Source organism: Paecilomyces variotii (assembly GCF_004022145.1).
Source record: "Paecilomyces variotii strain CBS 101075 chromosome Unknown C8Q69scaffold_2, whole genome shotgun sequence".
In the NCBI taxonomy this organism is placed as follows: Eukaryota; Fungi; Ascomycota; class Eurotiomycetes; order Eurotiales; family Thermoascaceae; genus Paecilomyces; species Paecilomyces variotii.
This window is the reverse complement of record NW_021167141.1, coordinates 800,476-828,321: the sequence shown is the minus strand read 5'-3', so window position 1 is coordinate 828,321 and position 27,846 is coordinate 800,476. Positions and strand designations below refer to the sequence as shown.

The 27,846-nt window shown below is 49.8% G+C and overlaps 8 protein-coding genes across 8 annotated transcripts; 5 read left to right on the top strand and 3 right to left on the bottom strand.

Moving 5' to 3' along the window:
* Positions 1 to 859: 859 nt before the first annotated feature.
* Positions 860 to 2,459, top strand: C8Q69DRAFT_485041 (Metacaspase-1 precursor; the record flags this gene model as incomplete). The annotated part of the gene is made up of 6 exons (XM_028631804.1): positions 860 to 921; positions 983 to 1,041; positions 1,216 to 1,275; positions 1,340 to 1,717; positions 1,770 to 2,378; positions 2,434 to 2,459. The coding sequence occupies 6 exons, from the start codon at positions 860 to 862 to the stop codon at positions 2,457 to 2,459; spliced, it is 1,194 nt and encodes a 397-aa protein (XP_028487182.1).
* Positions 2,460 to 4,730: 2,271 nt separating this feature from the next.
* On the top strand, positions 4,731 to 6,932 carry C8Q69DRAFT_139887 (major facilitator superfamily domain-containing protein). The gene is made up of 2 exons (XM_028625416.1): positions 4,731 to 5,528; positions 5,594 to 6,932. The coding sequence occupies exons 1-2, from the start codon at positions 4,829 to 4,831 to the stop codon at positions 6,820 to 6,822; spliced, it is 1,929 nt and encodes a 642-aa protein (XP_028487181.1). The 5' UTR covers positions 4,731 to 4,828; the 3' UTR covers positions 6,823 to 6,932.
* A 735-nt stretch (positions 6,933 to 7,667) lies between these two features.
* Positions 7,668 to 8,909, bottom strand: C8Q69DRAFT_441724 (hypothetical protein; the record flags this gene model as incomplete). The annotated part of the gene is made up of 3 exons (XM_028628772.1): positions 7,668 to 8,380; positions 8,433 to 8,569; positions 8,662 to 8,909. 3 exons carry the CDS (start codon positions 8,907 to 8,909, stop codon positions 7,668 to 7,670), a joined length of 1,098 nt encoding a protein of 365 aa, XP_028487180.1.
* Positions 8,787 to 11,880, top strand: C8Q69DRAFT_516377 (VHS domain protein). The gene is made up of 8 exons (XM_028633386.1): positions 8,787 to 9,312; positions 9,375 to 9,462; positions 9,518 to 9,593; positions 9,643 to 9,936; positions 9,983 to 10,255; positions 10,306 to 10,687; positions 10,742 to 11,340; positions 11,411 to 11,880. Exons 1-8 carry the CDS (start codon positions 9,246 to 9,248, stop codon positions 11,609 to 11,611), a joined length of 1,980 nt encoding a protein of 659 aa, XP_028487179.1. The 5' UTR covers positions 8,787 to 9,245; the 3' UTR covers positions 11,612 to 11,880.
* An 814-nt stretch (positions 11,881 to 12,694) lies between these two features.
* On the top strand, positions 12,695 to 13,744 carry C8Q69DRAFT_139821 (hypothetical protein). Its single transcript, XM_028625415.1, has 2 exons — positions 12,695 to 12,779; positions 12,829 to 13,744. The coding sequence occupies exon 2, from the start codon at positions 13,068 to 13,070 to the stop codon at positions 13,566 to 13,568; it is 501 nt and encodes a 166-aa protein (XP_028487178.1). The 5' UTR covers positions 12,695 to 12,779; positions 12,829 to 13,067; the 3' UTR covers positions 13,569 to 13,744.
* A 776-nt stretch (positions 13,745 to 14,520) lies between these two features.
* C8Q69DRAFT_139789 (hypothetical protein) lies at positions 14,521 to 16,082 on the top strand. The gene is made up of 2 exons (XM_028625414.1): positions 14,521 to 14,723; positions 14,791 to 16,082. The coding sequence occupies exons 1-2, from the start codon at positions 14,650 to 14,652 to the stop codon at positions 15,980 to 15,982; spliced, it is 1,266 nt and encodes a 421-aa protein (XP_028487177.1). The 5' UTR covers positions 14,521 to 14,649; the 3' UTR covers positions 15,983 to 16,082.
* Positions 16,083 to 21,976: 5,894 nt separating this feature from the next.
* C8Q69DRAFT_139680 (CBS domain protein) lies at positions 21,977 to 24,337 on the bottom strand. The gene is made up of 5 exons (XM_028625413.1): positions 23,700 to 24,337; positions 23,176 to 23,642; positions 23,009 to 23,126; positions 22,775 to 22,953; positions 21,977 to 22,713 (listed from the first exon to the last, which is right to left on the bottom strand). The coding sequence occupies exons 1-5, from the start codon at positions 24,078 to 24,080 to the stop codon at positions 22,212 to 22,214; spliced, it is 1,647 nt and encodes a 548-aa protein (XP_028487176.1). The 5' UTR covers positions 24,081 to 24,337; the 3' UTR covers positions 21,977 to 22,211.
* Positions 24,338 to 24,408: 71 nt separating this feature from the next.
* Positions 24,409 to 26,270, bottom strand: C8Q69DRAFT_455818 (hypothetical protein). Its single transcript, XM_028629796.1, has 2 exons — positions 25,624 to 26,270; positions 24,409 to 25,561 (listed from the first exon to the last, which is right to left on the bottom strand). The coding sequence occupies exons 1-2, from the start codon at positions 25,890 to 25,892 to the stop codon at positions 24,667 to 24,669; spliced, it is 1,164 nt and encodes a 387-aa protein (XP_028487175.1). The 5' UTR covers positions 25,893 to 26,270; the 3' UTR covers positions 24,409 to 24,666.
* Positions 26,271 to 27,846: the final 1,576 nt, after the last annotated feature.

Genomic DNA, 27,846 nt, shown 5'->3' with positions numbered 1-27,846 from the left:
CCAGTGCGTGGCGATCGATCACACTGTGGCTTTTCTCTCCCCCCACCATTTCCGGCGCTACGGACTCTTTTGCAATTTCCACCCGCACGGACTGGGATGAACTGGCATGACGGGGAAGACCGATGAGATCAGGCCTCAGGGGTATCTAGTAGTAGGAAAAGTAAAAATATAAAAAAAAAATAGTACAATCTTATTTTGGAGTGAGATGAACCCAAGAACTTAAAAGAAGTCGAAGTTCGGAAACCAGACCGGAGAACAAGATCTATCCAAGGTTCGGCTCAACTCTGCCTTTTCGATCCCTCTTTTCGTGTTGGATCACATCCTCTGCCTTATTATTTGAGCAGTCTGCTTCCTATTTTAGCGGTTCGACAGCAGTGCCGGGAGAGTTCGCAGATCGCAGCTCTGGGACTACGGTCCTAAATTAACTATTATTATCTCACGCGCCATTCCAGCGTCGTCATCGCGATTGCAGCAACGTAGACCTGCGTGGCTGCCAGTGGGCCTGGCAAAGAACGATATCATTTTTTTTTCTTTCTGTCTGACGGACTCGGCCGTGAACGTATTATTATTACTTACCTTTACTCGAGGATCAAGAACGCGGCGCTTCAACTACTCTACTTGCCGCGAGGAGTCATTAGCTAAGAGCTCGGGCCAATAACTACCTACAATACTCTACGTCTTCCTCCCGCGGTTTACACGCCGCGACTCCAGCCGCCTTCTCTCACGAACTGCGATTTTCCGCGGCCTCCACATTATCGTCGTTCTCTCATCACTACTTCTTTGAGGGCGAAACCGACCTTGATCCAAGAAGATCGACCCTGTTGAAAATCCTCTTCACTACCTCGGTCTCCTCTTAGCAATGTCATACTATCCGCCTTATGGTGGCCCACCGGGCTATCCGCCACCGCAGCAGCAATATCCGTGAGTTCTCCCTTGGACGCACCGTAGGTCTTTGGACTCGAAGATGACTGACGCTGTGCAGCCCTCCGCAGCAAAATTATGGCGGATATCCAGGTCAAGGCTACGGCCCAGGTGGTCACAGTCACAGCGGCTCTTACGGCTATGGACATACCCCGTCACCTCAGCCCTATGGGAACTCCCCCGCTCCCTACCAGAATAACGGATACAACGTATGTTTTTTTTTTCTGTACATCGAAAGGAAAAGAATAGGAAAAAAAAGATGCTGACTTGTCTGCTACTAGCGCCCTCCCCCAGGTCCTCCTCCCTACGGAGCCCCGCCGCCAAATGGAGGCCAGATGTATAATGGACCACCAGGTCAGTCGCTTCCCCGTGGCAGCAACTTGATATCCGTTTAATTTCTGACGACGTTACGGAATAGCGCCATACCAGAACAACTATACCCCCGGGCGCCATGGCGGTCCTCCTCCGCCACCCTCACAGCCGGTCTCGTTTGGCAATGGAGCACCGCAGGGTTATAGTTTCCAATATTCAAACTGTACCGGCAAAAGGAAAGCGCTGCTGATTGGAATCAACTACTTTGGCCAGAAGGGACAGTTAAGAGGTTGTATCAATGATGTGAAGAACATGTCGGCATATCTGAACCAGAATTTCGGTTATGCCAGAGAAGACATGGTCATCCTCACTGACGACCAACAAAATCCCATGAGCCAACCGACAAAAGCAAATATACTACGGGCGATGCACTGGCTGGTGAAGGATGCAAGGCCGAATGATTCGCTATTTTTCCATTATTCCGGTGGGTTTGGATGTTTCTGTGATGTTTAGGACCTCTGCTGATGGGTTTGCAGGCCATGGTGGTCAGACGCCGGATCTGGACGGCGACGAGGACGATGGATACGACGAAGTTATCTACCCGGTGGACTTCAGGGTTGCTGGCCACATTGTCGATGATGAAATGCACCGGATCATGGTCCAGTCGCTTCAGCCTGGTGTCCGTCTCACAGCCATTTTCGACTCTTGCCACTCGGGTTCTGCTCTGGATCTACCTTACATCTATTCCACCCAGGGTGTCCTCAAGGAGCCCAACCTGGCCAAGGAAGCTGGTCAGGGATTGCTCGGTGTCGTTTCCGCATACGCTCGTGGAGATATGGGTGGCATGGTCTCGACCGCTGTTGGTTTCCTCAAAAAGGCTACGAGGGGTGACGAGGCATACGAGAAGACGAAGATGACCAAGACGAGTCCGGCGGATGTTGTCATGTGGTCTGGCAGCAGAGACGACCAAACCAGCCAAGATGCGAACATCGCGGGCCAGGCCACCGGTGCCATGTCGTGGGCCTTCATCAATGCTCTGAAGAAGAACCCTCAGCAGAGCTACGTGCAGCTGTTGAACAGCATCCGAGACGAGTTGGCGACCAAGTACTCCCAAAAGCCCCAGCTGAGCAGTAGTCACCCTCTGGGTAAGCCGTCCTCTCTCCTCCACTGTGGGTGACCCGTCCTGACGTGAGACCGTAGATGTGAACCTCCTCTACGTGATGTAAACGAGCTGCGGTACATATCTGCCATGATCGGAACGACTTTTTCTTTTTCGCTTTTGATCTGTTGTCCAGCCGGTCACTTTCCGATCCCGTTTCTTTCCTTTCATCTCGACATGCTGGCCAGTCTGTAATTTTGTTATGTTCTCCCTTTGGTGCACTGCGTGACTGTTACCAGCTTCAGCCTGGTTTTGGACGTTGTTCTTTTTTGAAAGCGATTCTCTCTTCTTTTCCTCGGCAGGCAGTTATGGCATCGAGCCTGATTGCCTGGCCTCTTGTTTCGAGGAGTGATACGGTTCATGAAATGCAAATTAATGTCGACTGGGTGGGGTAACAAAATGGGATGATATTGCTATCTGAAATGATTGGTGTCTGCAGTTCAGTTTCCATGCGAATTCAGAAAATAGTAATTCGTGACTCTCTTCTCGATCTTTATGATAGTGATCCGTGACGAAGCTCGAACCCACACGATATAGGGGATCATGCGGATGGACCAGCATCAGCATCCGTCTCTCTATGCGCATCTATCGAAAGACAGTCTAAACCCGGGAACTAGACTATACCTACAGTATTCTAGATCCCTGTTATGTGATACGGACATCAAAAAATCGAAATCGAAATTGGGAATCGGCGCCAAGACGACACTAATCCACTTAGTCTCTTGACGCTGGGGTAGCCTTGCTTGTTTTTTTCCAGCCCAAGGGATACCTATCAGCTATCCGGGTGCCCAACGCACGGTTACGGAGTATACTCCGTATAGAAATCATCCATTCCATTAGACTAGGGTAATTTAATTTAATTTAATGATAATTCGTATCTCCATAGCGATGCTTATCTAGTGTGGTATTTCCACACCGTAAAATAACTGTACTATAATACATATCAGCTACATATTCGCAGAGTACTCCGTACTTGGGGCAAGGATCAAGGAAGAGAAGAAAGACCAAGCTCGGGAGTAGCCGAGAAGTTGATGATGATGATGATGCAGATCCCATCAACTCTAGCGGGCCGATTATCCGATAATCCATCCCATCCCACACTTGAAGTATAATCACCACAATCACAATCACACAAACCGAGTAATATCAGCACAGTAAACATTATTACGAGGATAATTATCACGAAAACATCGAGAGTTAACTAACTCCAGGTAGATGTGACAAGATACAGGGATTGATGTCTAGTATCTATTGTATCTTGAACTTATGTTGTGCGTCCTAGTAAGTTAAGGTCGAGACGAGCATGATTGATAATCAGGAATGGCGTTCAAGTTCCATGGATGGACGGCTTTCTGAGCGAGAGCCCATGGCTTACAAGTTACTAGTAGTTCGTTGTTTACCCCGTCTGGATTTTTACCCTACGCCGGGGGTCCGCTTAGCCGAGATCGTCTCAAGACTCCAACCATGCGTGCCCTATCTAGAGTATCTAACTATAACTGGTTATTGCTGAATATCGCGATACTCTTGGGGTTGTTCTCGGGACTCGAGAGAATGATGAATTTGTCCCCTCGAGTAGCAGCATGACTCTTTCTTTGTCCTTGAACTTTTGAACCCCTTCTTCTTCTTCTCTGCGAGGAAGAATCGAAGATTCTCGAGACGGGATGATCACCAAGCCGCTAAATATTTACCATATGTCATGTCAGAATGTCTGGACGCAGAGCGGTCTGGGAGGATCCGCATGGTCTGGGCACGATAGATAAACAATGACACTGACTCGCAATCTAGTTATAACCTAGACTAAGTTAACTTAGTATTCCTTGGAACATGAGTGGATCACCAGGGGAGAAAGACAGAGAGAGAGAGAGAGGAAAGATAACTGACTATGTCAACAGTGGTAGTAGTAGTAGGATTATAGTATTACTCACTGTTGTCTAGAGCCGAAATACGATATGGCTTCGGCTAGTCGAGTCGGACATCTTTCCGACCAAGCTTTGTGGCATCCATAGCAACAGCATTATTGGTCTGACAGAGACCCAGCGAGCGGGTCAGACTCCGCTGAATGTATGGAAATAATGGAAAAGAACCTGAGCTTTTCGTCACAGCAAAGAAACACGAGTTCCACTATCTATCTTAGCTAACTAACTAACTATCTTTCCGTCTTGCGAATTTCTTTCACTTCCAGGATCCACGGCGGGCAAAAAGAAGAAAAAAAAAAAAAAAAAGAAAAAAAAAAGAGTAAGAGAACCTGGTTCCGAGTATGTAAAAGCCATGTTGCCCCCTCTCCCCCCCCCGGGGGTCAGAGCTGGTGCTTTACGCATCGCGCGTGTAGATATATCTCTGTCTGTATATCACACCCCCCGCGGTATATGCGCCCCAGGAGCGCTTCCGTTCCCGGTACCTGTACCTAGGTAGAGAGAATTTACACCGCCGTTCATCATGCAATCGTTTCTTCAATATCGCCAATTTGGTAAGCAGCTCGAGGCTCAGATCGAGAGAAATCGAGAGCGCACCGCTGAGTTGAGACGCCAGCGGCGCCAAAGAGGCCCGACATCAGATACCTCCTCGGACGCTCCTACGCTTGGAGAAGAGGAGGAGGAGGAGGAATATCAAGACAAAGACGAACAACTGGATGAGAAAGATGAGCGGGGAGAAGGCGATGCCGGACGCTCTCCATCAAGAGCGTCGTCGCGCTCGTCCGGTAGGCTGGAAGGCCAGCAGCCTACTCCGTTGGATATGGAACCAGCAGGGGATCTAGAACGGGCAGATTACGAGGATCAACTATCGGGCTCCGGACCTGTCGTCTATGATCCAGAATGGCCAGAGGACCTGCAGACAATTCCAACTCATGGGACAATGGGCACGACACTAGGGTTATCGTTGACGGGTATCGAAGTGCGCGATCGCACCACCAAGGAAGGAGGAGCTGCTGCTGGAAAGGTCTTTGTCGTCGCCTACGAGGGTGAGAAAGACCCCATGGATCCTCGAAACTGGAGTTTTGCACGGCGTCTGACATCCACGCTGGTCATCTCTCTCATCGGTGGTGTCGTGGGTTGGGCTTCTTCCATTGACTCCGCGGCTTTACCGCAGGGAATGGAGGCATTCGGCGTCAGCGATGTCGCAGAGTCATTGGCGACAGGTATGTCATTCCGTTAACTTTTTTTGCTTAATATCTGGAATATATTCTAACAATGCGCCGTCTAGGACTCTTCTTGATTGGATTCGGAACAGGTGCTTTGGTCAGTGGACCATTTTCAGAAACCCTCGGACGAAACCCTGTCTATATCGGGACTCTCGCGATATACATGCTGTTCATCATGGGTGCCGGCCTCGCTCAAGACTTGGGCACGCAGCTGGTCTGCCGTTTCTTCGCGGGCATGTTCGGTTCAACGCCTCTGGTTTGCGCCGGGGGCTCACTGTCGGATATGTGGACACCCATCGAGCGCGTATACGCCTTTCCCATTTTCGCCTGCTGTGCATTTGTCGGACCCGTCTGCGGACCGGTTCCTGGATCCTTCATCGGCGAGAGTTCTCTCATCAGCTGGCGCTGGGTGGAATGGATCACCCTGATCTTCTCAGGCCTGGTGCTAGCCATTGTGGTCTTGACCCAACCCGAGACATACGGCCCCGTGCTCCTCAAATGGAAAGCCCAACATCTTCGAAGAATCACCGGCGACAAGAGATATCGAGCAGCCATCGAGGTTCGCCAGACGACATTCATGCGTCGACTCCTCCATGCTCTCTACCGTCCTTTCCTCCTCACCATGCGCGAACCCATCATCATTCTCGTCGCCCTCTACCTCACCGTCATCTACATCATCCTCTTCACCTTCTTGACCGGCTACACCTTCATCTTCACAGACACCTACGGCTTCTCCCAGGGCCTCACGGGCGTATGCTTCGTCGGTATTTCCATCGGCATTTTCCTCGGCGGTCTACTCGTCCCATTCGCCATGAAGAAACTCAAACAAGACCTCGCTCGCGCCCAGGAACAAGGCCACTCACGCGTCCGACCCGAAGTCCGCCTCTACTTCTCCATGTGGGGAGCGCCCGCCATCCCCGTCTCCCTATTCTGGATGGGCTGGACCACCCGCCCAGACATCTCCCCCTGGTCACCACTGGGCGCATCCGTCCTATTCGGCTACGGAATCATCTGCGTCTTCATCTCCTGCTACCAATACGTCATTGATAGCTACGAGACGTACGCCGCAAGTGCCCTGGCTGCCGTCACGGTGATTCGATACGTAGCTGCGGGAGGGATGATCGAGGTGTCGTTGCCGTTTTATAAAAACTTGGGTGTTGCTTATACCTTGACTATTCTGGGAGCGATTAGTGCGGCCCTGGTTCCTGTGCCGTATGTTTTCTTTAAGTATGGAGAACATATTAGGAGGAGGAGCAAGTATGCTGTTGGTGGAAGGAGGTCGATTGCTTAATTTTGGAAGTATAATATGATGAATACAATCGGTGAGAAAAGCATGGCGTTATTTTTTTTGCATATACCATGAAGGAATGCTTTCGCATTTTCACTTTTTTTTTTTCATGGACTGTTACATTGTGAGATATGCTTTTCTCTCTTGGCCGATGACATTTCTACTTTTTTCAATCTGGTATCATTCATGCATGGGAATGAGCAGGAAACCAGCAGCGTTTAGTTATATATTTTGGACGTTGCTATGTTTTGGGGTTTCATGTACATGGAAAAAGTACAGTAATATATATATAGATAATGTATGTATGTATGTTGTTGATGGATGGATAAAACTTTTGTATTCTTGATGGTTGAATATAATGTTCGTATTCCGTGTCGTAATTTCCTGTATCCTGTGGTTTGATTCAAGGACTGGGTATCTCGCTTCTGTCTTGATCTTCATCGACGGGACGGATCCTAGCCGTGTGAATCGGAGTGGGAATAACAGATGAGAGCGTAACGCATCTCATTATGCTGACTCCACGGCGGATAAGAAACGGGGAGATTATACCGCAAGGGCTGAGAGCCGTAGCGAGGGAATGGTAGGCACGAAGTCTCCTCCACTCACTGCCGATATTTTGGCTACTTGATAGCCCTATTCTCGCCTGACCACTGTGTCCCGTCTACGGGATTCAAGTATGGTCAATGGTACTGGGTGATCGTGCGGATGGGGAACTGGAATGGGCAAATCTTTGCCCTGCGAAAATGCCCATCAGCAAAGGAAGGCGATATTCCAAAACGTGAGGCCATGACGAGACGTAAAGGAGAATGCTGGTGGAATCCTTCCATATGAGCCAAAACGTAAGTCGTTCACCATCGCTTAGGGGCAGAAATCACAGTTCTTGAGAATGTTGCTGTCAGATCTTCGGTCTTCCTCTGCTGCTGCTTCGCGATGATACCAGTCCGGTCCGTAACTACGGTGGCGTTGATAATGTTATCAAACGCTTCATCGTCACTACCGTCTGTTCCGGATTCAGCGTCCGAATCGACCGGCAGGGTCTCAGGACGCTCGATCTTCTCTGGCTCTGGTTTCTCCGGCTCTGATGGATTCTGGAAAGCCTTGGAATTCAAGATCTTGCGCCGGATCTCAGCCATTTGTTCCTCATCGTCGGAATCGTCAGAGATCGCAAACGGATCCTTGTCTTCCTCTTCATCATCCTCGTCCTCGTTGTCGTCTTCCCCCTCCTCATCTGATTCCACGATTTCTCTGTGATTTGTATTCCCAACAGTCCACATGTCATCTGCACCTCCGGTATCCCTGCTCTCAGAGTATTCGCGCTCGATCTTCTCCAACCACACTTCCTCGGCTTTCTTGACCTCTTCCTCGCTGGAACAGGCGGCGTATCGTTTGAGGAGCTGAGAATTGATCTCGAGGAACGCCTCGCCGTAAGAGAAATGTTTCAACACTTCTTGCGCCCAATCTTCGTGTCCGCATATATAGAAGCAGGCTGCCAGAGCCTCGACGCAGTTGAGCCGCCATGGACGTCCGTAGTTAACGGTATTCGCGGCGATAAGGTAGGGCACTGAAATCGTCAGGAAATCAACGGTATAGCAGCCAATATGTCGTATACATACGCAGTCTCTCGCACTTGCCACCGATCCGTGACCACGGCACTTCTTTGACTCTAACCCAGGAGCATTCCACGACCGCCGCCCCGTACTGCTCGAGAAGTTCACGATCAGCGGGAGATATAATGCGCTTCGCGTTCGGACTAGAGAATTAGACGAAGCATTAGACTATGCCGTTGTTTATCGGAGCAAAAGAAAAAAAGAAAAAGAAAAAGAAAAAAAAAAAAAAACGTACGATATGACAACTCCCGGGTATTTGTGTCCGATCTGCAGCTCCCGCATGAGTCCAAAGTTCATCAGCCTTTTACCGGAGCATCTCTTTGGATCACAGTGACCCAAGTCCCAGCAGGCTGCCTTGAAAGGAGGTCTGGAGGAGTTGCCTGTCTCATTGCCGTCGTCGTCGCGGGGTGATGGCCGTGGGCGGGGTTTGGAGGCGAACTTCTTCCCTCCTCGCGAGAAATTGTCTTTCTTGTGTCGGACCATTTTGCTGTAAATCAGGCAGTTGACTTAGTAGGTCCAGAGGGCCAGAGAAGCGCTTAGCCCTCGTACAGAAATGTGGTGCTGGGAGTGAAAGATCGATAGATATGCGGCTTCGGAAAAAGAGTCGAGCATGGGGGGTTTTCAGTGGAGCCGTCAGTAGCTCCGCGAACCGCCCCGTCATCATCAAGCCAAGTCTCCATCACCGAATCGAACAACGCACCAGCACGTTTGCTCCTCGCGGGAGTCCAGCCATTGCATCTTGCGACGATACCGCGCGCATACAACGCTTATCATTGTACATTGACTTTCCCCGTCAATCTGGAGGCAGCTTCAGCACGCATGGCAGCTAGGGACCGGTTCGGTGCCTATGCTGAACCTGGGCTATCACCTCTCCAGCGGGCTATACGTACGTCCTCCCACGGCGCACTACGGCACTGGTGGTGGAAACAATACTGACGATCGCAACAGATAATGCATGCGATCCTGCCAATTACGAGCCTAACCTTGCCCTGAATCTCGAAGTCGCGGACCTGATAAACTCCAAGAAAGGCAATGCGTGAGTTGCTTCCGTCCTGGTACCATGTCCAACATCTGACCTGCGGGAAAAAAAGCCCTCGAGATGCCGCTTTTACGATAGTCCGTCTTATCAATTCGCGCAATCAGAATGTCTCCTTGCTGGCGTTGGCGGTAGGTTATCACTGTGATGATGGGGAGGCGGGGCTAATGTCGGGGTTAGCTTCTCGATATATGTGTCAAGAACTGCGGCTATCCTTTCCATCTGCAGATCAGTACAAAAGAGTTTCTAAATGAATTGGTGCGACGATTCCCGGAAAGGCCACCGTTGCGGCCCTCCAGGGTGCAATACCGGATTCTGGAATCGATCGAGGAGTGGCGCCAGACAATATGCCAGACGTCTCGATACAAAGAGGACTTAGGCTTCATTCGGGATATGCATCGCCTTCTCCTGTACAAGGGCTACACGTTTCCAGAGGTCCGCCACGAAGACGCGGCTGTGCTAAATCCCAGCGACGTATGTGGTCGTCCCGGCTTGTTCGAACCCGACTAACCACGCGCAGAATCTTCGATCAGCGGAAGAGATGGAAGAAGAAGAGAGGGCAGCTCAGTCAGCCAAATTGCAGGAGCTCATCCGAAGAGGTGGACCTGAAGACTTGCAGGAGGCTAACCGCTTGATGAAGGTGATGGCCGGATATGATACCAGACATAAGACAGATTACCGGGCCAAGGCCGCAGAAGAGGTTGCAAAGGTTCAGCAGAAGGCTAAGATCCTTGAAGAGATGCTGCAGAGCCTCAAGCCTGGTGATAAGGTCGCGGAAGGAGATGTGTTTGAGGTAGGAAGCATGGGTCTCCGCGTCAATTCCTGGTGCTGACCGCATATTAGGAGCTCGCCAATGCGCTCCAAAGTGCCCACCCGAAGATCCAGAAGATGTGTGAAGAGGAGGCAGACGATACTGAGGCTGTCCGAAAGCTGCTGGAGATCAACGACAGCATACACAGAACCATTGAGCGTTATAAGCTCGTTAAGAAGGGCGATGTTGAGGCAGCTTCCAAGATCCCGAAGGGCACGTTGGGCACGAGCACAGGCGTATCGAAGAATGCCGACAATGAGTTGTCTCTGATTGACTTCGACCCGGAGCCAAGCTCTAACGGCAACGAGTCGAGCGCAGCGGCACAGGGTGCCAGCTCTCTGGAAAATGATCTGCTTGGTCTGTCTTTCCAGGACAGGCCGCCAGCGCCGAGCGGTGGCATCTCCCTGGGAATAGGTATGTTTCTGAATGCTCGCACTCATTGACTTGGCATTGCTGAACGAATAACAGATACCCCTTTCCCCCCTGCAGTGGGTTCAGCTACTATGGTATCCAGCTCTTCGACACAGCAGCCTGCCTCCTTCAGGCCGAACTATGATGTTTTGTCATCTCTAAATTCTTCGCGGCCGGTCTCTCAGTCTTCGACGCCTGCACCTCTCGTCTCACAGCAGCTACAGCAACAACAACAACAACAGCAGCAGCAGACGGCCACTCCACCACCTGCGGACCCATTTGCTGCCCTTGTCTCGGCCAGTCCTAGAGTCTCGTCTCCTTTCTCAAAACCGCCTCAGTATGGCCAGCCGCAAGGACCAGCGTCGTCGTCATTACTTGACCTGGCCGGTGGGGAGTCCTCGTCTCAACATGTCTCCCAGCAGGCTACAGGCACGAAAAATGCTGCTGGAGATGACGAATGGACGTTCACCTCGTCGTTGCCGGAAAGCTCCTTGCCAAGCACCAACAAAGTGCAGGTGTTGAACTCATCGTTGCGGATCGAGTTCGCGGCTCGTCGGAATCCTGGCCATCCTCGGCAGATTCATGTGGTAGCCCTATTTTCCAACGCGACGAGCCGACCGTTGAGCGAGCTGCATTTCCAGGTCGCAGTGGAGAAGGTGCGTTAGATGTCGTCACTATCACTAATTCTTGTTTGGGAACAGCTGTTAGGGCTAACGGAATGTCTAGACGTACAAGCTGCAGCTGCGGCCTCAGTCGGGCCGAGACATCGGCCCACTGCAGCAGAACGGCGTGCAGCAGGACTTGCTACTGGACGGGGTGGATGCAGGCAAAGGGAACTCGGTGAAGATTCGCTTTAGGGTCTCCTACAAAGTCGGGACGGAGGCTAAGGAGGAACAGGGAATGGTACCGCCGTTGGGTATCTCCTGAGAATGGTTTGTATGCTTGGCCATGATGGGGTCCTAGGTCACGATGCTATTCTCGGACCTCATCTAGATCCTGTGGACCATGTATCGTCTGGGAATACTTTGATTGACTCCTTATCAGAATTTCGTTTGCCCCATATTGTTTTTGGTCAGTCCAGCAAGCGAGACCGTTGTATGTCCGTCTGAGTTGAGATAACCAATCACGCTTTTGTCAATTGAGTCCAATGACACGATCTCTCCGCCGTGTTGTCGTGCCTAGAATTTCTTTTTCTCTCGTTATTGACGTTTCCTGTTATGACTAATGGACCAGCTCTTCGTGGGTCCTGTTCTGGGCCGAGGTTTCTGTCCGATCAGAAGACATCACATTGGCCGTTGAAAGAGCATCTGTTTAGGCCAAGACGGAGTCGATTGTTCCGCGGAGACAGTCGAGATGCTGCAGATCAGCAGAGCAGAGTGAGAAAAAGGTTTCTTGATACATAGTTCTTGACAGCCTCTCCGGAGATCCGGGGTCGAGCAAACCCCACCCGGTACCTTGGTCTGGAGAGACGAGGCGAAAAAAAATATATATGAAAAATATGAAAAAAGAAACAGAATCATAAAGGGCCTTGTCGGAGGAGTCCGATACGCGATCCCAACATCTGGGACCGCGGCTACAGCACCCCGATGTAGATCGACAAATAAATGGGGCGTGGCGGCTCTTGGGGATCCCAGCCACAAAACAGCCGCCGCAAGCAGTACCGGATCAGGAAGGTGACATGTCATCTACCTAGGTCTACGACGAACAGGCGATCTGGGGGATTCGGGCACGGTGGCTTACGGTGGCTAGAGCAGTGGTCCATGGACCCTCAGAATTCCCCGATCGGGACAGCCGTGCCAGTCTTGGATTCTTGGCTGCCACAGGCCCGCGACGGATCTACTCTAGACTCGCGGGCAGTGGCTTAGGGCTGGCAGCCGACGACGACGACCGGTCTGGACGGACTGTGGCAAACACAGGCGAGCAGCCAAGCTGGTTCTTTCCCGCGGCCGGAGCCCCGGAACGAGCAGTGCATCCTATTTGGAAGAATATAGCCAATCCGCAGTCCGTATTCCGTCACGCGACTGCAGGATAGACTCGTTGTTCTTGTCAGTGATTGACCCCTGTCGAAGAGTACGTGGATGGCAGGCGATTGTTGGTGAGTGAGAGTGTACCAGACTGGGGACATCTAATACTGATTAGTATAGATATAGCGAGAGAAATAGAGAGAGGAGATGGGGGAGTAAGTCTGGGTGTTTTCTTGGCCGTAGTCGTTCTCTTAGTTGTATATGGAATTGGAGAGAGTATGTACACTAGGATGTGGGGTTAGTGCATGTTCTACTGCTTCCTCTTTCGGTTTATTTCAGTCTATTTTGCTAAATCTGACTGACTCCATATGATCGGTGATGGAAAGGAATGAGAGCGCATAGCAATAATAGATTAAGCTATGGCAGTAGTTAACTACCTTAGTTACCTAGGTAGTTATGAAGTTGTGATAAGACAGACGGTTGACCTGTGCGCACTGCAAGCAGCAGATCCGATCGGCCGGGGATGGCGAGGGGCCCGTGCGCCTACCCGTGCGCCTGCCCGAAGCGGCGAGCGGGTCACGTGCCATAAAGTTCCGCCAAGCTCCTGGCAGGACCGTCCTGGGGAAGGCGCGCCTTGGCTTTGGCCAGTGCGGCGGTCGCTCCTTCCGGGCTCGGGGCGGTCCTTGTGCCTTCCCAGCTTGTCACTCGCTGGCTGCTCCGTACTCCGTATATCCTCGCCACCGCCCTCTCTCTCTCTCTGTGTGTCTTTTCTGTCTCTGTCTAGGGCTGTCTCTCTCTCTCTTTCCACTTATGGTAGACTAACTTACTGTCTTCTCTCGTTCTTGTTCGCTTTCCAGGGTTACTGCCTGAGGATCCTGTCCGTATTATGGTACCTACTTAGTCTTACGAGGACGACTTAGTTAATAACTAACTAATCATACCATAATCACAATCACAATCACAATCAGAAATAATCATTATCATATTCCCCACTCCTCCTAGGCCTAGAGTAAACTCTCTGGACTCCAAAGCCCGTCCTGACACCCAGGGAGCATCCCGGTTATGTCGATGGCGGCGGAGGGCTGCAGCTGTCAAAAGAGTTAGCTGCGTTGCTCCAGTTCGTGCGCTACCGCCAGTACTAAGTACCTAGTAGTGGCTGCTGCAGGGTCGCTCGCGGAGAAGATATCCTGTCTGGCTGGTGGAGAGCAAGAGGGACAGTCAGGTCAGGTCAGGGAAACAACAGGTTCATACGGGCTAGCCCAACTAGCAACATGCTGGAAGACGTTCAGTGGTCGCCCAGTGCGCCCTCGCCGTTGGAGCCCGTTTCTATCTTCCTGGTCCCTCTGACCATATCCTGCCTGCAGAGCCAGGCTGACCCTGCATACAGAAAGCCCCTTCTACTATCACTATCACTATCTTATCCTCTCTCTTTCTCGTTTACTCGGTTTACTGTACTCCACGGACACATCTAGAGCACCTGCTGAACACGAGCTCCACTCCGGACCAGACCACGACCTGGCGGCCAGACGCGGAGTCGCTCGTCCCACGGTTCCCGTTACGGCAAAGTTTTGGATGTGATCTTTGACCCAGACTCGATGCGGTCCTGCGATCCATGGGCCGGGCGGTCCCTCGTTCTTACGATGGAGCTCGTTCTGGATCTGACAGGCCGTAGCAGTAGTAGCAGTAGTTAGCTCTCTCTCTCTCTCTCTCTCTCTCTCTCTCTCTCTCTTTTCCCCCCTCATCTCCTCGAGTATATGAACCCCCCTCTCCGCTCGTTGGGTTGCTCTGGTCTAGATCTGGTCATCAAGACTCAACCCACTGGTCTTGCTTTATTATCTACTCTTGATCCTTCCTTCTGATACGGGCATTTCTGATACCACCAGTCCGCGTAGCTGCTGTCTGATTCCCTCTGTGTGAGACAACCACCAGAAAGAGATACTAGGCACAGCAAGTCGGTCTTCCCATCAACCCATTCACCTCCCCCAGACGGGTCTGAAAAAGATGGGATCCTCTCCAGAACTCGTCGATGCGGACTTCTCGTCCATTCCCCGGTCACGGGAGGAAAACCAGGAGCGGTAGGTCCCCTCCCCAGACAAGTCCCGATATCGATCGTAGATCGTAGCATACTAACAGACGAGACAGAGCTTTTGTGGCAGCATCCCGCCGCAAGGACCGTAGTCTGGATGCCCGTCTCGAGTCAGCGCATCGGGCTTCTATGCTGCATAAGAAGCGGACCGGCAAGGCGCTCTACATCACCCGGGAGATCGTCGAGAAGGAGGCCATGTACGAGGAAGTGGACGAGCGGTACCAGGAGAAGCGTCTTCGCATGCTCCAGGCGCAGAATATGCAGATCGAAGAGCAATTCCAGCGACAGCTTCTCGCAGCCTTTGCCGCTGGCGCCAACAGCGCTGCCCGCTCGCGCCATTCCATCGCGGTGCCTCAAGCTCCCTCAGACGGAGTGAAGAAGACACGCATTGATCTGCCTGCAACTCGTGCTTCGTTCTCAGAGGGGGGCAGCGCTGGATCGGTCCCCAGTCCCATGCCTGCCAGTCAGGATCATGTTGGCACGCCCACGATCACATACCCCCAGACTCCCGGCACGCCCTCCTACGTCCAGACCCCGGGCTCCTACGTGCAGACCCCCGGGGGCTATTCGAATGGCTTCCCCTCGCCCCAGATGCCTCAGTATCTCAACCAGCAGAACTCATGGAGACAGCAGCCCTTCAACCTCTTCCCTCGCCGCCAGCAGGGCTACCCGGCCGCTCAGCAGAACGATGTCCAGACGGTCGACTCCTGGCGACGACGGGTCCTCATGCAGTCCCTCGAAAATGAGTCGCCCACTCCGACTCAAGGGTTCCGCTCCCGCCTGGCTTCTGCTCCCGAGCCTCAACTGCGGGCACAGCTGCCCATTGCCGTTCCGCCATCTCCTGTACAGAGTCCCCGGGCCCAGTCGGAGCCGTCCTCTGATGCACCGGAGGAGAGCCACAACACCATGTCGCAGCCTCTGACCATGGCCACGGTCACCCCTCAGCAGACCTATGTCACCCCCCAGGCCTGGGGTACTCCGGATCTCTGCCCTTCCCCAGGCAGTCTGAACTCTGCCAGCAATACATCGTGGGACGACAGTATCCCACCAGAGATGGTGGCTCACGACAGCACACCTCTCGCCCCACTGATGGTGTCCACCGATCAGTTGGACCCCGACTTTGCTGATTTCAACCGCTTCGCGCTGGGTCTGGAAAGCAGTTCCCACTACCAGGACGGATTCGGGCTGGAGACCTCTGCTTTTGATGATTGGGTCGCCTTGGACCTGGACTTTGCTGCCGCGGCCTAAGATTGAAATACTGCCATTATTTCGGGATCTTTTTCTTTACTGTTGTTATGTTGTATTATGATATATTGTATTTCTATTTGTGATTACGACGAGATGCCGGTCCTAGAGCGTCGGAGTTGTTCTGTCTTTTTTTGTTTGCTTCGCCAGTCCACCTGGCCATCTGGGAATGAATACCCATCTATTGGATATATCGCACCTCTCTACCACTTAGTTACACCATTGGCTGTTGGATACGGAGATTCTACGGATCGGTTTCGCCCTTTTTTGTTCATTATGTCTATAATTGCTTTACCAGCTACCAGTCCAGGCGACTGAGGATGATAAATCGAACCATTGGATACATTTTGAAAACACTTTTTCTTCCATTCTTTGTCATAGTAACCGACGGAATTGTCCGCTAGGTTGTACTTGGGTGCAGAATTATCGAGGTTTAGCCGACCATACTTACTATGGATGTACAGTAAATCCTCGCTATAACGACCCTACCTATAACGAATTTTTCGCTGTAACGAACCGAACAGCGTGTCTAATTCAAACCCCCATACAAAATTCGTTAAATCTGCCCTATAACGAAATTTGGTACAAATCCCTAGATGGCCGTCATTTTTGTATAGGGGATTCGTTATAATAAGTAACATGTCACGTGTAAAAATCCTCAAATAGCCAATAAAATCCCTTTATTTTCATGTATCTATTACATAATATTGAAAATTTTCTCCCCTTTACTATGATCACATGACGTAAATTACCTTTCCCTAATATTTGATATAACGAATACCACGCTATAACGAATAAAAGTGCCGGTCTGATTCAATTCGTTATAGCTAGGATTTACTGTATTTGCAATGGCCGGTGCCGCCACTAGACCGGATCCGGACTCATCACTCCCCAAATCCCGATACATATCCCTATCGATAAGACGCCTATCTTCGGCTATCGAGCTCAGCCCTACGCGCTGCCGTTTGTCCGTAGCTTTGCATCCCGAGAAAAACCTCTGACTTAGTTACTTAGCACTTAGTCACTGCCACCAGATCGCCCATGCATGGCGCATTTTGAACTTTATTATTCTTCATCTTACGTAGGCGCTTTCCTAGACCAATAAGCACTTCGAACAAGCGGCAGGCGGGATTTGGTTTAAGAACGGGGGGTTTCTTGCGTGAACGGCTCCAGCCGATAGAGTTGAGTTCTGTCATTCCAAATCGCCACCGATTCAACTCTTACAGGTCACAGCCCAGATATGTGATGTGGGACCTATCTGTTCTATCTTTCAGTGTGGATCAGATTTGGGTGCTCCTGTATAGGACAGTATGCTGCTGTGGGGAGTTAGTTGGTTTCGTAGTCGCCGATAACGAACCATGGGGGATATCACACGTTCGTTTTTGCTCTGGGGCGTTTTTTTTTTTTTTTTTTTTTTTTTTTTTTTTTTTTTTTTTTTAATTTACAGTTATGAGCCTATTACCTACTGGTACTAGGTAGGTAGGGGAAGTTATGAATGAATGAATGAATGAATGAATGGATTAGATTAGGGACTTGTGGTGCGAGGGGTGTTGGTTACCTATAATGTCTCGGCAGTTTTGCTGAAGAAGGGGGGAGGGGAGAGAGGGGGTTTCGCCTGTGCGTTTTGTTTCTGTTGAGGGGAATAATTATTATTTATTAGGTACATGTACATGTACATGTACTTGGATTGATTGAGATAATCACTATCTACCTATGTACTTAGATAGGTAAGTAAGTAAAGTACATGCAACCAGAAAAAAAGTTCAAACCATCCCTGCAAGTGCATATTAACACTACTACGACTGGTGCTGCTGCTGCTGCTGCTGGTACTTAGTGGTAGTGTAAGTTCCACAAGGACTAGCTTGTTGATATTTGTTATACCTTGGTTGTTGTACAAGTAGTGTTCTCGCGGTTGGATTGAAATCCAAGAGAGCTAACAGAGTTAGTTAGGCTTTATATGGAGTGAAGTAGATTGCGTTCGTGCTTGATATGCAGTTAATACAAGATAGGATATGGGAGTTTGTATAATTTGTTCCTACTTTCTAAGGTATTACTATTATATGAAGATTGATTTGGTATTTGCTTTTTTATCATAGTTCTGACCTCGACATTGAGAAACAATACCTATCCCCAACGCGATAAAGTTTCTAAAAGAATTTATCCTCACAGTGATATCTGGATCGAACCGATGCTATTCGATCCATCTGCGCTGTCGTATCTTCCTCTCTTTCCTTCTTTCCACATCAGAATCGGGACGTTTCATCGGAGACATTTTTCTACAAGGTTGCAACTCGCATATCCCATTCTCATCTAATTGGACGAGGGAGAAGACCAATATTCATCGCGACAGTCTGGGGCAGAATTACGTACCTGTTGAGTTTTATTATAGTGGAGAGAAAAAGAGAGGAAGAAGGGAGTTGGTCGGCATGTCTCTCTCGATCTCATGTCTGTCGCTCCACATATGGAGAACTTGATTTGAATTTGAATTTCATCGACGGAGCTTGCTTTGTGTTATTTGGGGGTTTTCTCCGCGTTCTTGGCTTTTACTCTTGTTGTATCCTGCTGTTAAGATAGAAGAAAGTGCAATACTTCGGTTTCGTGGTTCTCTATGCGCCAGACACACTGGCCTCGCAAGGTAGTATTGCTCTATCTAGATACAGTACGCAAGCTTCTACGCTGTACCTGGGTACGTAGACACTGGATACTTGGGTAGGGTAGGATCACCAAAACCAAGCTACGTATACGCAAATCCAGCCAGTTAGCTCGCGATCTATACCATAAGATATCGTCCGACCTGGACGTTTGGGGAAAAGAGGAATTCATAAAAAAGAAACTAACAAGAATCTTTCCCACGTATCATAAGTAGATATAGCTTTTACTCAGTAGGTAGCTACATGTCCAATATCACATTCCTTCATATTTGACTTCTCTACCTACCCAAGTACTAACACCTCCCCAAAGTTCAACCCGAAAACAGACATCGTCAGGCAATGATCGACGTGGAAACGGGAAGGACCGAAAACGCCGCTAGTGTTAACTAGTTTGCTTGGCGAATCGGTTTACATAAGATTTCACTCGATCATGATTGGCTTGTTTGAAGTTCGGTTCCTTATTTGTATTTCGGCGCACGGATCAAATATGGGGTTTTGGGTTGGCGCACGGCGGGCTTGTTGGATCCACTTGAACTCCACTGGAACCGAACTTGGTGCATACTTGTGTAGGGATGTTGATAACTTTATTTGACTCGAAGGTGGGGAACGGCGGTGCTGGGGCGGAGTATGGTACCGAAACTGCGCGGAGTTGTAACTCTACGATTTACTGAGGTTGAGGTAGTTATATAATAAGTATTGGACTTTGTTGAAATTTGAAAATCAATATGGCTACATAATATATTATTGTTGATATACAGTCTTGCATGCGCTGGCATCATCCTCTAGAGTACTCTGTACTCTCCTCTGCTTGACGTCAAGTAGGTACTTCAGAATCCAGAATCAACGTTTCATATTCGTCGCAGAAAAAAAGAACTGTTTCCAAACGGCGCTTCACCATCTAGAACACGTTCTGCTGTAAGGTACAGTACCTACCTGCACGATGGGTCGATGAGACGTTGCATCATCCGGCATCATCCTGAATGGCGTTGCATTCCTGGTCCCTTGGGAGATTGCTGCATTCGGCAATGGGATGCGTGAGATTACAGCGTCTAGATCTGTACTGTCTGCAATCTCTCTCTCTCTCTCTCTTTTACTTCTTATTTTTCTTCCGTTCTTTCTTTGGAGCCCAGCTCGATTGCTGCACCTCGTCGAATTCATATTATAGCTGCATCTGCACTCAGCAGCGTACAAGTTACGGCACCCAAAATGGCTACATTTGCCACATGTCGACGTCTCCGCGGAGCCCCAGGGAGATAGACTTGTCTAGGCAGTTTATTAATACGAGTGGAAAATGGACCTTATCCCTGAATGTGTTCCTGCTTTCTTTTTTTCTCTCTTTCTACTTATTCGACAAGGACATAAGACATATCACGTCCGCAAGTAACATATTCCCTATAAATTAAAGACGATATTCAGACATCCGAAGACAAACTGCCATTTCGTCCAAGGGAAATCGTCCTCACAGCCCAGCCAGCAGTAGCTAGCTAGAAGGTAGATAGGCTGTGCTGGCGCTCAGACCTCCCCCTCTCTTGCTTTGCGCTTTGACCCTGATCGACCAGCAGCTAGTAACGGCTGAGATCTCCTTCAACTGCAAGCTAACCATGTGGATATAACTACCGAGCACTGCCAATAGACTTGGAATCGACAAATTGGCGCAATACACAGCCAGCCTACTCAACCCAGCCAAGAAGCGGGCGCGATGAAGTACCTTAGTTATTAGTTATTACTTAGTTATATACTGCGGTGCAGCAGAGCAATGCCCGACCCATCGACCTTCGACGGCTCGTTTCCCCAGGTGGCGGAAAGTTACCTGTGAAAACCCCGGATTTTCGAGCAGGTTTTACTCTTGCTTTTTCTTTTTTTCTTTGTCACCGCAGGCGGGGTTGCTAGAGTTCTGATCTTGTGACGGAAGTAATTTTGTGGAGTAAGATGGGAAAATGGAGTCTGGTTACTTTGTCGGATGGTGAAGTCTATCGATGAACTTTTTCTTTTTCATATTGTATGGGATAAGCACGAGCGATTTACGGAAGTAATTACCAGCATGTCTTAGCTCCTTGCTCGATCGGACTCCGGAGAGAGGTTTAGGAGGAAGAACTACTGTAGACTTCAGGTCGGATTTTCAAGATCTTGCATACTTAATCCAGCGCGTACATGTGTCCGTTGTCCGTATCAGCTTCGTTTTAAAACTCGTGGCTTGCTTACTCTATTCTCCACTGTTTTTTTCTTCATCGTACACCATGCTCCGTCTAAAGGATTATCTTAGCTGAGATTGAGGCTATGTAAAACCAAGATATGCGACCAGGAAAGATGGCCACCACCAGAACATCCATCATGGAAAAAGAGAGGCAGGTAGATTTCCTACGGTTCTGCGCAGATCGGCTTGTTCCTTTTGAAAGCATAACTCCAACCCCGCTTCTTGGGAAAGTCTAATCGGGTCACACGGGGTCTTCTTGATTCTCCCAAGTGATGGCGTAGCGAGTGGGAAGTACTGTAAATAGTTATCGTTCTGCTACCAACCAACCAACCCTTGTCGTCAAAAGCTGACGGGCGTAAGCAATATATCAGATTCTATACAACTCGCAACGTAAGCCCGATTAGAAGGTACATGGTACCTGCAAGCCACGACTGCGGACGAAGGGGATTTATTCTCCGGAAGGGGTTTTGGCGAATCAAGTGGAGTCTGCCTAGTTGAAGAACATTGTCTAAATCCGGCGATTGCTGTGCTTGCTAAGCGATTTCAGACGATGAAAGGCGGCAACTTCCGGCTTAACCATCTACGACCAGGACTATATAGGAGCTGGAGTGGAGTACTTTGTTCTCTAATCGATAAGGAGATAAGAGGCTGTGATAAGTCTAAGCGACGTCGGGTTGTTGTCATGCCCGGTAACAAATGCCATCCCAGCCAGTCTCACAATATGCCTTCGGGATGTGATCAGAAAAGTGATAAGAGAGCTTCGGGGAGGTCGCTTACCCTCGGTAAAGCCTAGAGCCGTCGACGTGGAAAGAAGTAAACTTCCTACATCTTGGAAAGTTTCGATTAAGGGTAGTTCACCATCCCAATGGCACGGACAAGATTCAAGCCATAATGGCGTGGACATAGAAGATGGCTAGACCAAGCCATTCTTACCTCCCATTTTACAGCTCTCAGACAGAACCCAGGAACTACAGCAGACGCCACAAGAGGTCGGCGTCAGACATGTGGCAAGACTAAATATCGACCCATTGATTGATTGTCTACTAACGAGACCGTGAGTAAGGTGTGCACTGACATAAAGAAACCAGCCATTGCTGAACAAATCTGGATGCTGCTGAGCCTTCGGGTCTGCAAAGAGAGCCAATGAGGGAATAAGAATCGAACAATGGGTCTTGTGTGGCTGTGACAATAGCGACAGCAGGTGGAGGTTAAGCGTACGCTAACTGGGGAAGCTGATCTGCCTTGTCCAGTACTCACACAAGCCCTCATAGAAAATGATATGCCCAGACTGACTCATAGCTGCTGAGAATTCTATTTGCTGTGTTTGGTACTTTGGACTTACCAGAGTCCAGCCAGCCACAGACACTTAGTCACATACATGTGATATTCATGGTCCACCACGACCTAAGAGTTCTCGACCAATGTCGCCACTTTTTCGCACATTAACGCTAGAACTACTGCTGCGCCTCCGGCGGTTTCGGGTCTCTGCAGGGTCTGCAGGCCTTAAGCCGCTGGCACGAGCGTACAGATTGAGCACATCCGTAAGGCTGACAACTCCCACCAGGCGGCCCGATAGACAGGCGCCCGGCAGGGCAGATGCCGGGATTGAGGGAGCCATCACTTGTGGCAGGCTTGCAGCTGTGCCGCCTACAGTCGATGCCACCTGGTAAGGCTGCGGAGGAGTCGGGAGATGTGGACTAGTGTAGTTTGGCGGTGCGCTTGGCTGGGTGTTAATCGGCGGAGGTGAACCAGGGGAGGGTAAAGGAGGGGTGAGCGACGTTTGAGCTGGGGCTGGATTCCCCTGTGTATAGAGAGGGATCTGGGTGGAGGAATGAGATGGTGTCGGAGGTCCAGAAGATGACGGAGACTGTGGGTCAGTCACCCACAAACTGTTGCAATCAATTGTTAGACATTCACAAGGTATTATTATTGAGCTAGCGAGGGTATTACCGATGGGACCGAGTAGCTACCATTTTGGCAACTGTATGAGCTAGAGTCGACGTGGGATTTACGTGAAAGACCGGAAAGGAGTCTTTGCCCTCGTTTAGGCCACGCGTCGACAGTATCACGGAAATGAAGTGGATACAAGAGTTATGCAGCAGTGGCAGGGAGGTGGACTTGGTCAAGAGCTGATTTCCATTATCAGACAAGCCCTAGGCTTCAAAGTGATGGTTCGGATCTTACCTTGACATCTGCTGCCGAGATATTACCAACAACGTTAGAATGGCTATCGACGACAGCAAGAGAATTGATTCCCTCCTGATCCATCAGTCGCAGAGCCTCGTAGAGCGGCCTATCTCCACTATACTGGTATTAGCATATGCGTCACCATCGATAAGGAGTCGACCCACTTGATCGAGATGACATGTTGAGATCCAACTATCAAGTCCTTCAGATACTGCGGGTATAACTCATCGATAACCGGGAAACTTCGTCCATTTTCCCAGAGAAATTTGACGAGTCGAAACTGGCTGAATATCCCCACAACTTCCGAGCTGTCGTCCTTGACTACCACCACCCAGTGAACACCACCTCCGAATGTCTCGACCGTCGTCATCAAACTGGCGGACGCCGGCAGCGTCACGAGCGGGACCTTACGACCGATCGCCTTGACATCTTTCAGTGGAACCTTCTGTCCTTCTCTGGCCCTAGTCGCTAATTGCTGGAAGTATTCGATATCCTCTGGAGCTGGTTGCGCTAACCCAACCACGAGTAGCAGATACGTGTTGAGGTCTGTATAATCGAACGTGCTAACGGCAGACTTGTCTTGAGCGGTCTCTCGGATTAGAAGAATTGGCGCGTTAGAGTCGATCAGGAGCTGTAGAAAAGAATTAGCGCGTAGTCGTAAACGAAAGTCGGGCCGCTGTTATCATACGTTGGTGGCTTCCTCGATGTCCGTGTCAAGCTGCACGTATTTGAGATCATCCGGCTTGACAAGCTCTCCTATTGTGATCTGCCTCCAGTCGCGACCGGCGAAAGCTGGATCTGAGGGATTTGGAACTGGAGGATTGTCGATAAGACTCTGAATAGCGGCCTGGGTCAGGGAGGGTTGTCGTCGGGCTCGGGGAGACTGAGGCATCGACCGCAGCGCTTCGTGGAAACTGCGGCGGTTTGACGACGAGATACTGAGTTCAGTCGAACGCAATGGAGGACTGCGAGCAGCAGCAGCGGGGTGAAAATCAATACTAGATCGTGGAGACGTGATGGCAGGTTCGGTAGAGGACTCTCGTCCACCTTCAGGTCGCCGGTCCGCCATTTCGAGCGGGACTCGGAGGGTCGACGCTCCTGAGCGCGGAGGACAGGAAACAAGTTATAGAGAGATAGAGAAGAGTGAACGGGCGAGTTACTGCAGGCTTAGAAGCATACTACTGATGTCTTTCAGGGTCTGAACGTGCGCTGGAGACAGTTTGGTTTGCTTGTGGCAGTGCAGTTTGCGGGGTGATGGATCATGGGAGAAAGTACTTTTGGAAACTCTCCATCGCCAAACGCGACCCGACGGCTCGTCCCGTGCGGTGGAACATCCGAGTCACATCCTCCAGGCGGTTATAGAAAGTACATCTGCAACAATTAGATTAAAACTAGAAGGCTGTGCAAGAATTGTGAATCTCTACTGTTTGTCAACTTTCCTCCTATTGGGTACCCGATGCACGCATTCATTCTATACCAACAACGAACCAAACTTGTTTACTGCACAGGAGTCGATCTACTCGACAATATACCTCGAAAACAAAATAGACGATCAATCATGCCGTTAGATTGTACGACATTTATGCTTATAAAAGAATGAAAATGCACATGCGCCAATTGCGCGTATGGTTGTCTCGTCGATCTGTTAGAATGCCTTACAGAAATTCCGAGAGCATGCCAGCTATATCCTGCTTGCCTCGCTCCTTCATAACCGGCCTCCTCGTCTTTGTGCCATTGTAGCATGTAGCCCCGCCTTCTGAACCGGTCAGTTTTCTTTTTCTCATGGCAGTTTCTGCGGTTCGAAGCTCGTCCACCTGTCTCCTCAGGAACACAATAGGCTGGCTTTTATTGAACTTTCGTTTGATCCCGATTTCGAAATCGAGAATGGGCGTGTCGACCGCCAAGATAGGCGCTACATCATTTGCATCATGGTCAGTTAGAGCAAATGTCTCCTTGTAGAATTGGTATATGCTGTCCGAGTCCTCCGTTTCTTGCTGATCGTTGAGTTGGACTGGAGGCTTCGATCCGACTTCCCAACCATACCGCCCCGCAAATGCTCTGGAAGACGCGGTTCCAAGGCTTTTGCAGTCTCGAACAATAAGCATCCGCAAACAAGGGAGAGCTGCGAGATATTCAAAGAGAGTTTCGGATATATCATCTTGGTGGGTGAGTCTGAGAACTCTCAGGTGTCTGAAAGCGCAAGAGTTCCGCGCGAGCTCACACCAAGTTCTGATAATCCTATCATTGAGAGCCACAGCCGTGAGTGATTCTTCAAGAGTATCGAACGAAGGATGCAACGGGGTGGATACATCCAGAGCAACCAGGTTCTTGATACGGGATATTCCCACGAGGTCCGGTGTACGAGCATATATCGTAGAAAGGAACAAGGAAACACCCCAGTTCAGACCGTCGTCATTCACCAGTCCAAGGTAGTCTTGTACTGGCATCATAGGAAAGCCTATCTTCATTGATCGATACTGTGAAATATTTCTGAATTCGTTCCGATAGGCCGTCGCGAACAATTTCCACATATACATGGTCTGCTTTCCGCTGGATTATCGAGTAAGAATAGCCAAAACCAAGTCCAATCCCGAATAATAGAGGGCGAATACCTTTTTCCCAAACATAGCCACATCTCATGGGCAATATCCCACGGCACATTCGTAAACAGTTCCGGCGTGAGACTGCGCTGATCAGATAATACTCGCTTCATAGCCAGTTCCTTCAGTCGCGACACGCCGACTGGAGTCTTTTCTTCAAAATCCTTGTACATATAAGGAGACTCATGAACCCATGAGGGTCCGTTCGAGAAACTGACCGGCGGCGCCAGCAGCCTCTCTGCATAAGTTTGGCCGGTGATTCGTTGTCGTCGGCCTGACATCGTGACCTGAAGCCTGCACGTCCTTTTAGAGCATGTATCTAGGACCCTGAAGAGTTTACAGGTCCAAGTAGAAAGCGATCAGATTGGAGAGGGTCATTGTCATCGACCAGAGACATCTGGGGGCTGAATCGCCCCGGTCGCTCGCACGAATCGCAACACTTTTCATCGATTCTACGGATGATCCGATGATATTGAAAATTCTTCCAGTCAAGGGGAAATCGCAGATATATCGGCTGGCCACAGGTCCGTCTTCGACTCTAGCAATACTTAGGTATGGAAGCCGAAGAAACGACGCGTCGCCGGGGCTGTCAACGAGATTGGTGTTGATCCACGTGACCACGCGCTTCACAGCATGTAGTTGTTCGCAGTAGATACCTAGACAACAAAGGTTTAATTTCCAAAGTGGTGGTTGAGGAAGCCAGAATATCTTCAATAGAACCAGAGATTATTTCCCTAGGAGGTCGATAGAGAATAAAACCCCGCCCGCCAAAAGCAAGGCGGGGTTTTCGAAGTACTCTCGCAGAAGTGTCTACAATGTAACGTAACGAATCGAAAAGGCTACTGTCTTTGATGCCTGCAGGGCGATACAGAGAGTTGTATTCATATATTCATATTAGAATTATTAGATGCAGGATATCTGCGGCTATATACATTAATGCATTGATTCTTTCCCTAGAATGTCGGGTTATCGTGATCCCGTCCAGACGTCGTCTCGTAAGAACATCGTAGCTTTCGGCGAACCGCGGTGAGGCGAGAATATAGTCTTCGCTCTGGGATGTAGTTTTTCTGGAGATGGGTCCGTCCATAATTAGATGCTTGAAAGATAGCGGAGTTGTTGCCCTCCAACACATGTTCGTTATTTTAAGGACAAGACATTGGCAAGTGTTGTTCAGTAGTGGTTGAGGGATTATCCCAGCCTCATGTCTTAAAGGTGCCCCACTGCTGGAGCAGACGTGATGCCCTTGTGGATTTTGTAAGGCCTGTGTGCCCGGAATTGTCGTAAATGTGATCGTAAACGTGGTCGCAAACCTTGTCATAAGAGGGTCTGTGTTCGTCAAGCGGCATAACACTTCTCTCCGTTCGAGACATGCGGCTTGGATTGCACCTGGCGCAGGCTGCTAGGTGATGTGTCGAGCATGGATGTGTCAATGAATGTGCGGAGGTGCTGTAGATAAAAGGATTGGGGCTGGTATAGCTTGGGGAAGCCGGACTGGATTTTATCGTTGATGCTCTTGAAGAGGGCCTAGAAGGCGTTGCGATCTTTATCGCCGGATGATAGATGTCAGTCCAGAGGTCCATAACAGCGGTGAACATATGTAAGTGCCAATGTGTAAGTGATTTTGAAAAAAAATTGGATTCTAGCAAGGAACCCAGAACGAAGAAGCGGTGCCATTGTTAAAAACGACTCTCAGGTTGTTCACAGGGCATGGGACAATTGCCCTGATGCCCATTCCAAAGGGTTAGAATTGTAGGATCACCATGCTCTAGCATTGGTATCGAGGGCCCAATTTCATATTGTGTGATTCTTGAGAGAAAGAATCCGAGCAGTCTTCAAGGGGTGCCAGGTGCAGTATAGACCCGTACTATAAAGCTGCCTCCATCCACGGACGGCCGCCACAGAAGGCATGGTGATCATCAAGGGAGGAAAGACGGTGCTGGATAAAAGGCAGCTTTTCTTTTCTTTTTCTTTTTTTGTTTGAAGCCATGTGGACATGTCTCTGGCTGGAATGGGAATTCGGGTACTTGGCATATGCAGGGCGTCTATAGTTTCTCCCTTGATGGCTTCAAGGCACGTGTGCCGTGCTCGAGGGAAAAGAAAAAGAGAAATGACGATATCAAGCTATCGAAATCAACATACCTCTGGTCTTTGCTTCGACACGTTCTCTTGCCCATTCCGTGTCGACTCGTACACGAAGTCCCAGCTGTCGTCATTGGATACAGAGAACGTGGGAGA